This window comes from Oncorhynchus masou, chromosome 3, assembly GCF_036934945.1.
Source record: "Oncorhynchus masou masou isolate Uvic2021 chromosome 3, UVic_Omas_1.1, whole genome shotgun sequence".
NCBI lineage: Eukaryota > Metazoa > Chordata > Actinopteri > Salmoniformes > Salmonidae > Oncorhynchus > Oncorhynchus masou.
Genome location: NC_088214.1, coordinates 30,981,644 through 30,995,619, shown reverse-complemented (window position 1 = coordinate 30,995,619; position 13,976 = coordinate 30,981,644). Strand labels below are relative to the sequence as shown.

Sequence of the window (13,976 nt, the reverse complement as noted above, 5' to 3'; positions counted from 1 at the left end):
AATCTTACCCAGCAAGGTGGCTGGTAGCCTAGTGGGTAGAGCGTTGGGCCAGTAACTGAAAGGTTGCTGGTTAGAATCCCCGAGCTGACAATGCTCTGCCGATGTGCCCTTGAGCAAGGCACTTAACCCTAATTGCTCCTGAAACTTGCTCTGGATAAGAGCGTCTTCTAAAAATGCAAATATAAGGTCTAATAGTACTTTAGACATACTGACTAAGAAAGGGTATGTGTTTCTGTTTTACGATCCTGTCTCTTATGAATACAGGATCTTCAACACTTACTCTTTCTTAGTCAGTATGGCTAACAGTTCTTAAGATGCTTTATATGTCTCCCAACTGGATAACTACCCAACTCTATCTAATATAACTGCAGAGTCTGTTTTGATCTAGTCTGAATAGAGAAGCCTGCCTCTCTATTCAGCTCACTGACACCAGTGTGAATACTAATGTGTCACAGCCATGCTTCCTCTTCAGCTGTGTCTGTGTTGCCTTTGCCTCCCAAAGGGCACCCTATCCCCTATGTTGTGCACTACTTTTGACCAGAGCCTTATGGGTTCCAGAGCCTTATGGGTCCCAGAGCCTTATGGGTCCCAGAGCCTTATGGGTCCCAGAGCCTTATGGGTCCCAGAGCCTTATGGGTCCTGGGAATAAGGAGCTATTTGAGACACAGCTCAGTCTCTGCAGGCCCAATGCTTTATTGAATGAAACACCTCTCTATTGCCAGTACCTTGAGGACCGTGTTTTCCCATTCCTTCTAGGAGATGTGAGAGTCAGAAGCCAAGTGGGGTTTGAACCGGAACCAAGAGGGTCCCATCCTTACTTGTATGTCGATTTCCGAACTTTGCACTGTAAGTATGAACCAAAACCTCCCATTCATTGTGTGACCATATGATTATATCATTTCAACTAATATGACATTTAAAACGGTCATGTGCTTGAATTAATGAAATTAAAGCATTTGATATTATTCACTTGTCAAATTTGATCTTCTGAAAAGGTCTATGAAAAGACCATTGTACAAAGTCTCTCTAACAAATTGATCAATGGAAGCCATTCCGGCTGGCTGTCCTATTGACGTGATCATATGTGTTGTGTTTGCTGACTGTGTAAAACTTTCCAGCAATCAATATTGCATTTTAGAATGTTTTGGGACCATCGCCTATTAGACATTAGACATTAATCCTGGCTTTGTTTGTTCATGCCTTGATTTTTCCAAGAGTTTTCTAGAATGCAGGTTTGCCGCAAAAGGCCATTTTGAGGCTTGGTAGTCTGCCATGGTTGGTGAGTGTGCGTTGACAATGCAGTACTCTGACTGGTGGGCTGCCAGCTGGCTGGAGAATGGGCTGCTGTGTCAGCAGCATGTCTGCACTCTCACACCTCTTTGCACTAGTCACAGTGGTGGGGGTGGCCACGGCATGGCGGGCTCAAATCCTCTCTTGTGTTTGTCCTCTGTCAATGCTACTCACTGTTTGAATTGATTTGGGACTCTTGACACTACCCACGTCTTTTCAAAACGTTTCACAGTTAACAGGTTATTATTCTAACTTTTGTGGAATGCATCTATTCTATATTGAGGTTATTACAGTACAGTATTAACCCTAATGTTATTGACTTTTTATAGTTTTTTTTTTTTTTACTTTGTCCTCAATGATATGCTGTGCTCTGCTTTTAGTACAGAGTGTAGAATGGAATTCTGTAATAGAACTGTTTGAAAACCTTTCAGTGTTCTAGAGCTCCAAAAGCCAACTGATGGTGTTTTTAAAATATTTTTTAAATCATAACACCAACGCATGTGAAGTAGTTAGCTAGCCAACTGCAACTTAAAATATTACTTAGCTATGAGGAAAAAAGGTGGTAAGCGAACTTCTGGCGGTTGTGAAGATGGACATCTCTTGAAAGCTACTTGAAAAATAATGCAACAAAGCATCATGTTACTCTTACCTGGAAATGAATTAAGTTGTTAGCTATATAAACTCGGCTTAGCTTTAGAGCAAAGTGAGTACATTTCAACCATAGCTAATCATCCTGTGCTTTTGTTTCCACAGCCCGACCCCAGTCTGCGGGGCCTGTGTCTGCCAGGAATGTCCGCAGGCTGCTGAGCTTTCAGAGGTACCTCCACTCGTCACGGTTCATCCGCGGCATCCCAGCCTCCAACCCACTAGGCTACATCCTTGATGATGACTACACAGGTCAAGCCAAGGTTAGTGGCAATCTATCCAGCACAATACTTCCTAAATATGTAAGTATTGTAGTATCACTGAGTAAAAATTGGTCAGGTGATAATTGTAACCCAATATAATTCTTCTTGTATTTCAGTTAATGCTGGAGAAGGTTGGAAACTGGAACTTTGACATGTTCCTTTTTGATAGACTTACAAACGGTAAGGTGTTTTCCTTGGTGATTGTTGCCCTCTACTGTTTAAGAATTGTAAATGCAATGCATGCCTGCTTTATTTTCTCACCCTGACATGTATTGCTCTCTATTTTCATTTGGAAAATTTTCAATCACATAATAGTTTTCTATAAATGTGGAAGGAGAATGACGTGATTTTTATTGTGGATGGTGTTTTGCTAGTCAGACTAAGTAGATGTGGTTAGAGTTCAGCTTTAGATTAAGGAGGACTATTACATCATGTGCCCCTTCCTTTATCTGTTATTACAAACTGCAGTGTTATTATGCATTTGTTGATTCATTGTTTCTGTTCTGCTTACTTACAGGGAACAGCCTCGTCAACCTGACCTTTCACTTATTCAACAGTTATGGGTTAATTGAGCTCTTTCAGTTGGACATGGTTAAACTTAGAAGATTTTTAGGTATTGAAATTAAATTAAATACACCATATTGCACTGGGACATGGGTTTATTTAAACCCAATATTGTCTACTTGAATGAAGTGATAATGCATTACTCCCCAAGTGAAATGAATACGTAATGTTGTTGTTGTTGTTGTTAGTCATGATTCAAGAGGACTACCGCAGCCTGAACCCCTACCACAATGCAGTCCACGCTGCGGACGTGACTCAGGCCATGTATTGTTACCTGCAGGAGCCCAAGGTGAGAGGAAATTACACTGTTAACTCATCTACAACTGAATGTCCTCAAAACAGATCGATACTCTTAAGTTTTCTTTTGAAAATGTGTGTTATTTTTTGTAGTGTTTTTTTATTTTGTTGAAAGATGTGTATGTTTTTGTAAGTGCGGTAGCCTTCAAAATGTGTGGACCAAAAAAAGTATAACCTACAAGTACACCTGGAGGAGTTTGTTCCAACTGTACCTCTTCATAAGGAGTCTGAGGAGGAGGGTTCTGTGTTTTGCAGCTTGCTGAGACGATGACTTCCTGTGATCTCCTGCTGGGTCTGCTGGCTGCTGCCACCCATGATCTGGACCATCCAGGTGTCAACCAGCCTTTCCTCATAAAAACAAACCATTATCTAGCAGCACTGTACAAGGTAAGGCCCTATACTGAACATAGCCTCTGGGCTCAATGTTGATGCTTGTGGTGATAAAACCAATTTTCCAAACTGGGATCAATAGCATACTACTCCACTCCACGAGAGTCGTCCTGTTCTGTCGCCCACTCGATTGGTCTAAACGTTTAAACGTATTTTTCCATATATATACAGGCACACCATGTGTTTTGAATAAAACCAACTACATATGCGCTGAGCTTGTCTGACGCTTTAAGCACACTGTTTATTAATTAAATAATTAAGACACGCAAATGACTCAAGAAAGAGCCCGATGGTCACGCTGTGTTAGGCAATAATTGGGCTAACTTGAGCTTGGTTCCCAAGTTTCTAAACCATACCAAACCGTCTTTGGTATACAGTAGTGTCGCAATAATATTTGAATAGAGGAAGTATGATCATAATCATTAGGATATTTTAGCGATCCGCAGTAGACGTCCAAAATGCCCCCCAGCCTACAGCACTTTGAGATGCGTTCTAAGGCTATGGATGAGAATGTGAACTTATCATTTCCAAAACTTTAGGTCAGTTGTATGCTGCTTTGCGATCAATTAACAGCAAGGGTTACATTAAATAGGCACAATATTTTTTACTGACACATTTGGCAATATTCAATTCATACGCACAAAACAAACAAAGGCATTCACTGCAAACGTTGATACATGTAGGCCCTTCATATTTAGGCTATACACAGCACTATGTTCAATTTATGAAATCAGTTATTGTTTTCTTGCTCAAACCGTGAGCAACACACAGGGATGTTGATTCACACGGCACTAGTATTATCAGTGGACCTTGGAGTTTGCCAAAAAACAGTAGGTTATTCTGGTTGGAATTGTTACTCTCTTACCATGTTCAAATTGCTGACATGGCAGATTCCCGCGGGACTGAAATAATGTTTCCTCGCCTCTGCTGCTACCCCTGCTGCATTGTTCTCAATCCCAATATGCTACTTTTGCTGTTATGCACATAGCAACATAGGGAAAGGCGGCAATTCTACAGTGCACTAAAGATTCTGTTTCAGAACGGCTGGCAGCTACCATATCCAACCCGGAAGAAAGTGCATTTAAAAAAAATAATATTTGATTTAGATTGCACCATTATTTTTACATATACAATTGCAGTATCACATGTCTTAGAGTGATGGACTGTGCCACCCCTGTGGCCTCCGCAATTTATTAGACCACTCAGACAGGTGTCTTGTGCACCATGAAAAAATGTATTAATTGTGACTGCTCGACTAAAGAAATCTCGGTCGACCGTCAGCCTATCGACCAAACAATCGACCAGTCAACTAAATGTGGTTAGCCCTACTCTCTACTCATCATTATTTTAGTCTCTTTGATGGATAAGATGCTGATATAGTTGTCCATAAAATGTTGAATGACTTTAAAATACATGTTAATGGTAGGCATCAGACATCATCTAGCCCATGTACAATATAATTACCTCTTTAATATATTTTTTGGGTTGTGTTTTCCATTGTAGAATAGCTCAGTTTTGGAGAATCACCACTGGAAGTCTGCTGTGGGCCTGCTCCGAGAGTCAGCACTCTTGTCCCACCTTCCCACTGAAGACAGGTCAGTTCAGAGACCGGGCATCTTCTATAACATTCTTTATTTGTGCCCTCCGGGCAATTCTATACAGTGCCTTCGGAAAGTATTCAGACCCTTTGGCTTTTTCCACATTTTGTTAGGTTACAGCCTTATTCTAAAATTGACTAAATCGTATTTTCCCCTCATCAATCTGCACACAATACCCCATAATAACAAAGCAAAAACTGTTTTTTCGAAATGTTTGCTAATTTTATAAAAAATAAAAACATTCTCATTTACATAAGTATTCATTGCCTTTACTCAGTACTTTGTTGACGCACCTTTGGCAGCGATTAAAGCCTCAAGTCTTCTTGGGTATAACGCTACATGCGTGGACAAGGAAGATGGCGCCGACAGACATGGCAACACTGCTTCTCGCTCCTCAGCAATTTTGCAGTATTTTTCTTCTTACAATATTAGCATATAATTTTTTTACGTGTTATTACATAAAGCCGGAAATGTAAATGTAGTGACGCCTCTTGCACTGAGATGCAGTGCCTTAGACTGCTGTGCCACTCGGGAACCCAACAAGAACTATTGGATATCAGAACGGTGGTAACTCACCAGCATTACGACCAGGAACACGACTTTCCCGAATTTGATTCTTTGTTCGTAGCCCCCAGGGCAATTGAACTTATCCCAGACACTGCTCCAAGACACCGCCAGCGGAGAGAGGTATTTGGAGTGGACTTCTAGTCAGACTCATGAGGCGTGCACACCATCCACCGCTTCCGAGTGTATTACTCGCTAATGTTCAGTCTCTGAACATTAAAGTAGACGTGCTCAGGGCGAGGATCTCCTTCCAGGGACACATCAGGAACTGTAACATAATCTGTTTAATGGAATCATGGCTCTCTCAGGATATACTGTCCCCGTCCATATAGCCAGCTGGGTTCTCAGTACATTGCGCAGACAGGAATAAAGAACTGTCCGGGAAGAAGAAAGGCGGCGGTGTATGTATCATGATTAACTACTCATGGTGTGATTGTGATAACATACAGAAACTCAAGTACTTTTGTTCACCTGACCTAGAGTACCTCACAATCAAATGCCGACCGTATTACCTCCCAAGAGAATTCTCTTTGGTTATAGTCACAGCCGTGTATATTTTCCCTCAAGCCGATACCACGATGGCCCTCAAGGAACTACATTGGACTTTATGCAAAGACTTTATGCCGCATTTATTGTAGCTGGGGATTTTAACCAAGCAAATTTGAGGAGAGTGCTACCGAAGTTCTATCAACACATTGACTGTAGTACCTGCTCTGAAAAAACACTTGACCACTGCTACTCCCCCTTTCGAGATGCCTACAAGGCCCTCCCCCGCCCTCTCTTCGGAAAATCAGATGACGACTCCATTTTGCTCCTCCCTTCCTATAGGCAGAAACTCAAACAGGAAGTACTCATGCTAAGGTCTATTTAACACTGGTCTGACCAATCGGAATGCATTTTGATCACGCAGATATGTTCTGGGTATCCTCTGAGAATAACTTTGACGTATACATGGACAAGGTGACTGAGTTCATCAGGAAGTGTATGGGGATGTTGTTCCCAATGTGACTATAAAAACCTATCCAAATCAGAAACCGTGGATAGATGGCAGCATTCGCGCAAAACTGAACGTGTGAACCACTGCATTTAACCATGGCAAGGTGGCTGGGAATATGATTGAATACAAACAGTATAATTATTTCCTCCGTAAGGCAATCAATCAGGCAAAACGTCAGTATAGAGACAAAGTAGAGTCGAAAATCAACAGCTCAGACACGAGACGTATGTAGTAGGGTCTACAGACAATCACGGATTACAAAGGGGAAACCATCCACGTCACGGACACCGACGTCATGCTCTTTTTCACCCTGAGGATAACACACTGCCACCGACGCAGCCAGCTCCCAAGGACTGTGGGCTCTCGTTCTCCATGGACATTTAAGCGTTAACCCTCGCAAGGCTGTCGGCCCATCCCTAGCTGCGTCCTCAGAGCATGTGCAGACCAGCTGGTTGGAGTGTTTACAGATATATTCAATCTCTCCCTATCTCAGTCTGCTGTCCCCACTTGCTTCAAGATGTCAACCATTGTTCCTGTACCCAAGAGAGCAAAGGTAACTGAACTAAATGACTATTGCCCCGTAGCACTCACTTCTGACATCATGAAGTGCGTTGAGAGGCAAGTTAAGGATCATATCACCTCTACCTTACCTGACACTCTCGACCCAATTTGCTTACCGCCCCAATAGATCCACAGACGATGCAATCACCATTGCACTGCACACTGCCCTATCCCATCTGGAGGAATACCTATGTAAGAATGCTGTTCCTTGACTATAGCCCAGCCTTCAACACCATAGTACCCTCCAAGCTCATCATTACGCTCGGGGCCCTGGGCCTGAACCCTGCACCTTGTAACTGGGTCTTGGACTTCGTGACGGGCCGCCCCCAGGCAGTGAAGGTAGGAAACAACTCCACTTTGCTGATCCTCAACACTGGGGCCCCACAAAGGTGCGTGCTCAGCCCCCTCCTGTAGTCCCTGTTCACCCATGACAGCGTGGCCATACACGCCTCCAAATCAATAATCAAGTTTGCAGACGACACAACAGTAGTAGGCCTGATTACCAACAATGACGGGACAGCCTACAGGGAGGAGGTGAAGGCTCTGGAAAATAACCTCTCAACATCAACAAAACAAAGGAGCTGATAGTGGACTTTAGGAAACAGCAGAGGGAGCACGTCCCGATTCACATCGACGGGACCGAAGCGGAGAAGTTCCTCAGCGTACACATTGCTAACAATCAGAAATGGTCCACCCATACATAGTTTGTTGAAGAAGGCGCAACAGCCCCTCTTCAACCTCAAGAGGCTGAAAAATTTGGCTTGTCACCTAAAACACTCACAAACTTTTACAGATGCACAATTGAGAGCATCCTGTTGGGCTGTATCATCGCCTGGAACGGCAACTGCATCGCCAGCAACCTGCAGGGCTCTCCAGAGGGTGGTGCGGTAAGCCCAACGCCTCACCGGGGGCACACTGCCTGCCCTCAAGGACACCTTCAGCACCCGATGTCACAGGAAGGCCAAAAGGATCATCAAGGACATCAACCGCTCGCGCCACAGCCTGTACACCCTCTTATCATCCAGAAGGCGAGGTCAGTACAGGTGCATCAAAGCTTGGACCAAGCGATTGAAAAACAGCTTCTATCTCAAGGCCATCAGACTGTTAAATAGCCAACACAAGCCGGCTACCACCCGGTTACTCAACCCTGCACCTTTGAGGCTACTGCCCTATATACATAGACATGAAATCACTGGCCATGTTAATAATGGAACACTAGTCACTTTAATTATGTTTACATACTGCTTTACTCATCTAATAGGTATATGTTGTATTATATTCTACTGTATTTTAGTCCAATGCCACCCCGACATGGCTCATCCTAATATTTATATATTTCTTCAATTCCATTAATTTACTTTTAGATTTGTGTGTACTGTTGTGAATTGTTACATACTACTGCAATGTTGGAGCTAGGAACCCAAGAATATCTCTACACTTGCAATAACATCTGCTAAATACAGTACCAACCAAAAGTTTGAACACACCTACTCATTCAAGGGTTTTTCTTTTCTTTTTACTATTTTCTACATGGTAGAATGATAGTGAAGACATCAAAACTATGAAATAACACATATGGAATCATGTAGTAACCAAAAAAGTGTTAAACAAGTCAAAATATATTTTATATTTGAGATTCTTCAAAGTAGCCACCCTTTGCCTTGATGACAGCTTTGCACACTCTTGGCATTCTCTAAACCAGCTTCATGAGGTAGTCACCTGGAATGCATTTAAATTAACAGGTGTGCCTTGTTAAAAGATCATTTGTGGAATTTCTTTCCTTAAGGCATTTGAGAAAATCAGTTGTGTTGTGACAAGGTAGGGGTGGTATACAGAAGATCACATTATTTGGTAAAAGACCAATCGGTTTGACAACATACGGTGAAATGGCAGAGCGCCAAATTCAAATTGAATTACTATAAATATTAAACTTTCATGATATCACACATGCAATGCACCAAATTAAAGCTACACTTGTTAATCGAGCGGCAGTGTCAGATTTCAAAAAGGCTTTACGGCGAAAGCAAACTGTGCTATTATCTGAGGACAGCACCCCATCAGACAGGCAATCAAAATTCAACCCGCCAGGCGCGACACAAAACTCAGAATTAAAGATATAATTCATGCCTTACCTTTGACGAGCTTCTTCTGTTGGCACTCCAATATGTCCCATAAACATCACAAATGGTCCTTTTGTTCGATTAATTCCGTCGTTATATATCCAAACTGTCAATTTATTTGGCGCGTTTGATCCAGAATAACACCGGTTCCAACTTGCGCTACATGACTAGAAAATCTCCCATAAATTACCTGTAATCTTTGTCCAAATATTTCAAACAACTTTCGTAATACAACTGTAGGTATTTTTTAACATTAATAATCAATAAAATTTAAGACGGGATAAACTGTGTTCAATACCGGACGAAAACAAAGAAAGCATGTTCCAAGTCGTGCGCACAAAATTATTAGAGTGCACCTGGAGTGACACAGGAAAATAACAGGGCTACTTCTTCATTTCTCTAAAGAAAAACATCAACCAATTTCTAAAGACTGTTGACATCTAGTGGAAGCTATAGGAACTGCAAGCATATTTCTATTAAAACGGCATTGCCATAGAAAACCAATGGAAAACAGATTGAGGTCAATGTTTTCCCAAGATGGATTGTGCACGGGGTTTCGCCTGCCAAATCATTTATGTTATACTCAGACTTTATTCAAACAGTTTTAGAAACGTTAGACTGTCTTCTATCCAAATCAACCAATTATATGCATATCTGTGAAAATAGCTGAAAATAGCTTAAATAAATCATTCTCTAAACTATTATTTTGACATTTCACATACTTAAAATTAAGTGGTGATCCTAACACAGGGAATTTTTACTAGGGTTAAATATCAGGAATAAGGAAAAACTGAGTTTTTAAATGTATTTGGCTAAGGTGTAAATAAACTTCATACTTCAACTGTATTTTCATAAATGTGTCAAGAGATGTAGTATTAAAACACTTGAGTCTCTCCCTTGATCCTGGTCCTGGCAGTGTTGTGCAGACTCAGGACAACTGAGCTTTGGAGAAATACATAGATTTAAAGAGGAGTCTGTAATTTGCCTTCTAATGATCTTTTCTTCAAATTAGTAAATGAATTTATCACTGCTGAAGTGAAAGCCATCCTCTTGGGGAATGCTGCTTTTTAGGTAGCTTTGCAACAGTATCAAAAATACATTTTGGATTGTTCTTATTTTCCTCAATTAAGTTGGAAAAATAGGATGATCAAGCAGCAGTGAGGGCTCTTCGATACTGTACGGTACTGTCTTTCCAAGCTAGTCGGAAGTCTTCCAGTTTGGTGTCTTGCCATTTCCGTTCCAATTTTCTGGACGCTTGCTTCAGGGCTCTGGTATTTTCTGTATACCCTGGAGCTAGTTTCTTATGACAAGTGTTTTTAGGGGTGCAACAGCATCTAGGGTATTATGCAAGGTTAAACGTCCTTGGGTAGGTGGAGGGAGTCTGGAAGGGCATCTAGGAATCTTTGGGTTGTCTGAGAATTTATAGCACAGCTGTTGATGATCCTTGGTTGGGGTCTGAGCAGATTATTTGTTGCAATTGCAAACGTAATAAAATGGTGGCCCGATAGTCCAGGATTATGAGGAAAACATTAAGATCCACAATATTTAGTCCACGGGACAAAGCTAGGTATGGCTGTGGCAGTGAGTAGGTCGGAGACATGTTGGACAACCCACTGAGTCGATGATGGCTCCAAAAGCCTTTTGGAGTGGGTCTGTGGACTTTTCCATGTGAATATTAAAGTCAACAAAAATGTGAATATTATCTGCCATGACTACAAGATCCAATAAGAATTCAGGGAACTCCGTGAGGAACGCTGTATATGACCCAGGAGGCCTGTAAACAGTAGCTATAAAAAGTGATTGAGGCAGGCTGCATAGATTTCATGACAAGAAGCTCAAAAGATGAAAATGCAGTCGTTTTTTTTTTTTTTTTTTTTTGTAAATTGAAATTTGCTATCGTAAATGTTAGCAACACCTCCACCTTTGCGGGATGCGCGGGGGATATGGTCACTTGTAACCAGGAGGAGAGGCCTCATTAACCACAGTAAACTCATCAGGCTTAAGCCATGTTTCAGTCAGGCCAATCACATCAAGATGATGATCAGTCATTAGTTCATTGACTTTAACTGCAATGGAAGTGAGGGATCTAACATTAAGTAGCCCTATTTTGAGATGTGAGATATCACAATCTCTTTCAATAATGACAGGAATGGAGGTCTTTATTCCAGTGAGATTGCTAAGGCGAACACCGTCATGTTTAGTTTTGCCCAACCTAAATAGAGGCACAGCCACAGTCTCAATGGGGATAGCTGGGCTGACTACACTGACTGTGCTAGTGGCAGACTCCACTAAGCTGACAGGCTGGCTAACAGCCTGCTGCCTGGCCTGCACCCTATCTCATTAATTCAAGTAACAGACACATCTCAACATCAACTGTTCAGAGTAGGCCGCTTGAATCAGGCCTTCATGGTTGAATTTCTGCAAAGAAACCACTACTAAAGGACACCAATAAAACGACTTGCTTTGGCCAAGAAACACGAGCAATGGACATTGAACCTCATCCAGGCAAAGGGAGGCTACTTTGAAGAGTTTAAAATATATTTTGATTTGTTGAATACTTTTATGTGTTATTTCATAGTTTTGATGTCTTCACTATTATTCTACAATGTAGAAAATAGTAAAAATAAAGAAAAATCATTGAATGAGTAGGTGTGTCCAAACTTTTGACTGGTACTGTATGTGTACGTGACCAATAAAATTGCATTTGATTTATTTGGGAATTTGTCCCATTCTTCTCTGCAGATCCTCTTAGATGGGGAACGTTGCTGCACAGCAATTTAAAGGTCTCTCCAGAGATGTTCGGTCGTGTTCGAGTCCGAGACTTGTCCCGAAGCCACTCCTGCAATGTCTTGGCTGTGTGCTTAGAGTTGTTGTCCTGTTGGAAGGTGAACCTTTGCTCCAATCTGAGGTCCTGAGCTCTCTGGAGCAGGTTTTCATCAATGATCTCTGGACTTTACTCATATTTTCCCTCGATCCTGACTAGTCTCCCAGTCCCTGTTGCTGAAAAGCATCCCCACCGCATCATGCTGACACCACCATGCTTCACCGTAGGGATGGTGCCAGGTTTCCTCCAGACATGACGCTTGGTAATTCAAAGAGTTCAATCTTGGTTTCTTCAGACCAGAGAATATTGTTTCTCATGGTCTGAGAGTCTTTAGGTTCCTTTTGGCAAACTCCATGTGGGCTGTCATGTGCTTTTTACTGAGGAGTGGATTCTATCTGGTCACTCTTACATAAAGGCCTGATTGGTGGAGTGCTGCAGAGATGGTTGTCCTTCTGGAAGATTATCCCATCTCCACAGAGGAACTCTAGAGCTCTGTCAGAGTGGCCATCAGGTTCTTGGTCACCTCCCTGACCAAGGCCCTTCTCCCCCGATTGCTCAGTTTGAACGGGTGGCCAGCTCTAGGAAGAGTTGGTGTTTCCGAACTTCTTCTATTTAAGAATGATGGCGGCCACTTCGTTCTTGCGGACCCACAGTCCTGTATCTAAGGTCTATGGACAATTCTTTCTTGGCTTGGTTTTTCCTCTGACATTTACTGTCAACTGTGGGACCTTATCTAGACAGCTGTGTGCCTTTCCAAAGTATTTCTAATCAATTGAATTTACCACAGGTGGACTCCAATCAAGTTGTAGAAACATCTCAAGGATGATCAATGGAAACAGGATACATCTGAGCTGAATTTTGAGTGTCATAGCAAAGGGTCTGAATACTTATGTAAAAGGTATTTTTGTTTTGACTTTTAATACATTTGGAAAAGTTTCTAAAAACCTGTTTTTCGAAAGCACTGTATATATTGCACCTGTAGGAGAGATGCTTTTGTTTTGTTACTGGAGACAGAGAATGACAGGACATCCTCTGTGACTCTGAATTGTTTTGTTGCATGCCATGAAAACATTTTGATTGGATTAGGATCTTTATGTAACGTGGTTGATTTTGTTTTATCAGATCCATGTGATTACTGCTAGCATAGACTTGTTGTGTTCGGTACTTCTTGCAGCAGTTAATTTGCCACAACTTGGTAGAAAAATATGAATAGGTTTAAGCCCTTGGAATTTTTCATCATGTTTTTCTTTAACTTTATTACATTGATTTTATCTAGTGAGGTATATTAGTGAAGAGCTAGGGTTCTTTCCAAAGTATAATTTCATCCATTCATCAGGCATAACCCTTGTTCGCTGTCAGATCTAGTCTATATTTAACTACAACTACATCCACTAAGACATTTAGTTTATGAAATACTAACTATGGAGTCCCCCGATTTAGCTAATTTAAATGCATCTTCAGACTTCAGTGTAATCACCCATTGCCATTGGAACATTGCAGTAAAAAAAGGCTTTACCTTTTATGTTTATGAAAATGACTCTGCTTCATTAGTATGTGCTAATGAATATGGATTGGATGCTGTTGTCATTTAGATTGAACATGGAGGAGCGGCTTGGATCCCTGATTCTGGCCACGGACATCAGCAGGCAGAATAACTATCTGTCAGAGTTCAGGACACACTTGGACAAGAGAGACCTCTGCCTCACTAACGGAAGACATCGGCACTTTATCCTTCAGGTGAGCAATGTGTGCCAAATAACAAAAAGAGCATTCATAACTGTATTATCCATCACCCTTTTCCACTGTTGTGGCATTGAGATCATCTCAGAGGCAATGAAGTGTTGCTAAAAGTGAATCGTCCAT

General features: G+C 41.7%; 1 protein-coding gene across 4 annotated transcripts in view; it reads left to right on the top strand.

Moving 5' to 3' along the window:
* Positions 1-13,976, top strand: part of LOC135514373 (high affinity 3',5'-cyclic-AMP phosphodiesterase 7A-like) — a 43,333-nt gene that overhangs the window by 26,792 nt on the left and 2,565 nt on the right. For 2 of the 4 annotated variants that reach the window (XM_064937840.1, XM_064937824.1), the window contains exons 3-10: positions 760-846; positions 2,044-2,198; positions 2,315-2,378; positions 2,716-2,811; positions 2,951-3,051; positions 3,315-3,446; positions 4,953-5,044; positions 13,706-13,850. In XM_064937840.1, coding sequence (XP_064793912.1) covers positions 760-846; positions 2,044-2,198; positions 2,315-2,378; positions 2,716-2,811; positions 2,951-3,051; positions 3,315-3,446; positions 4,953-5,044; positions 13,706-13,850 — 872 coding nt within the window. Of the gene's footprint in view, positions 1-756; positions 847-2,043; positions 2,199-2,314; positions 2,379-2,715; positions 2,812-2,950; positions 3,052-3,314; positions 3,447-4,952; positions 5,045-13,705; positions 13,851-13,976 lie in introns of all 4 variants that reach the window. The other 2 variants (XM_064937832.1, XM_064937818.1) reach the window with 1 other exon arrangement.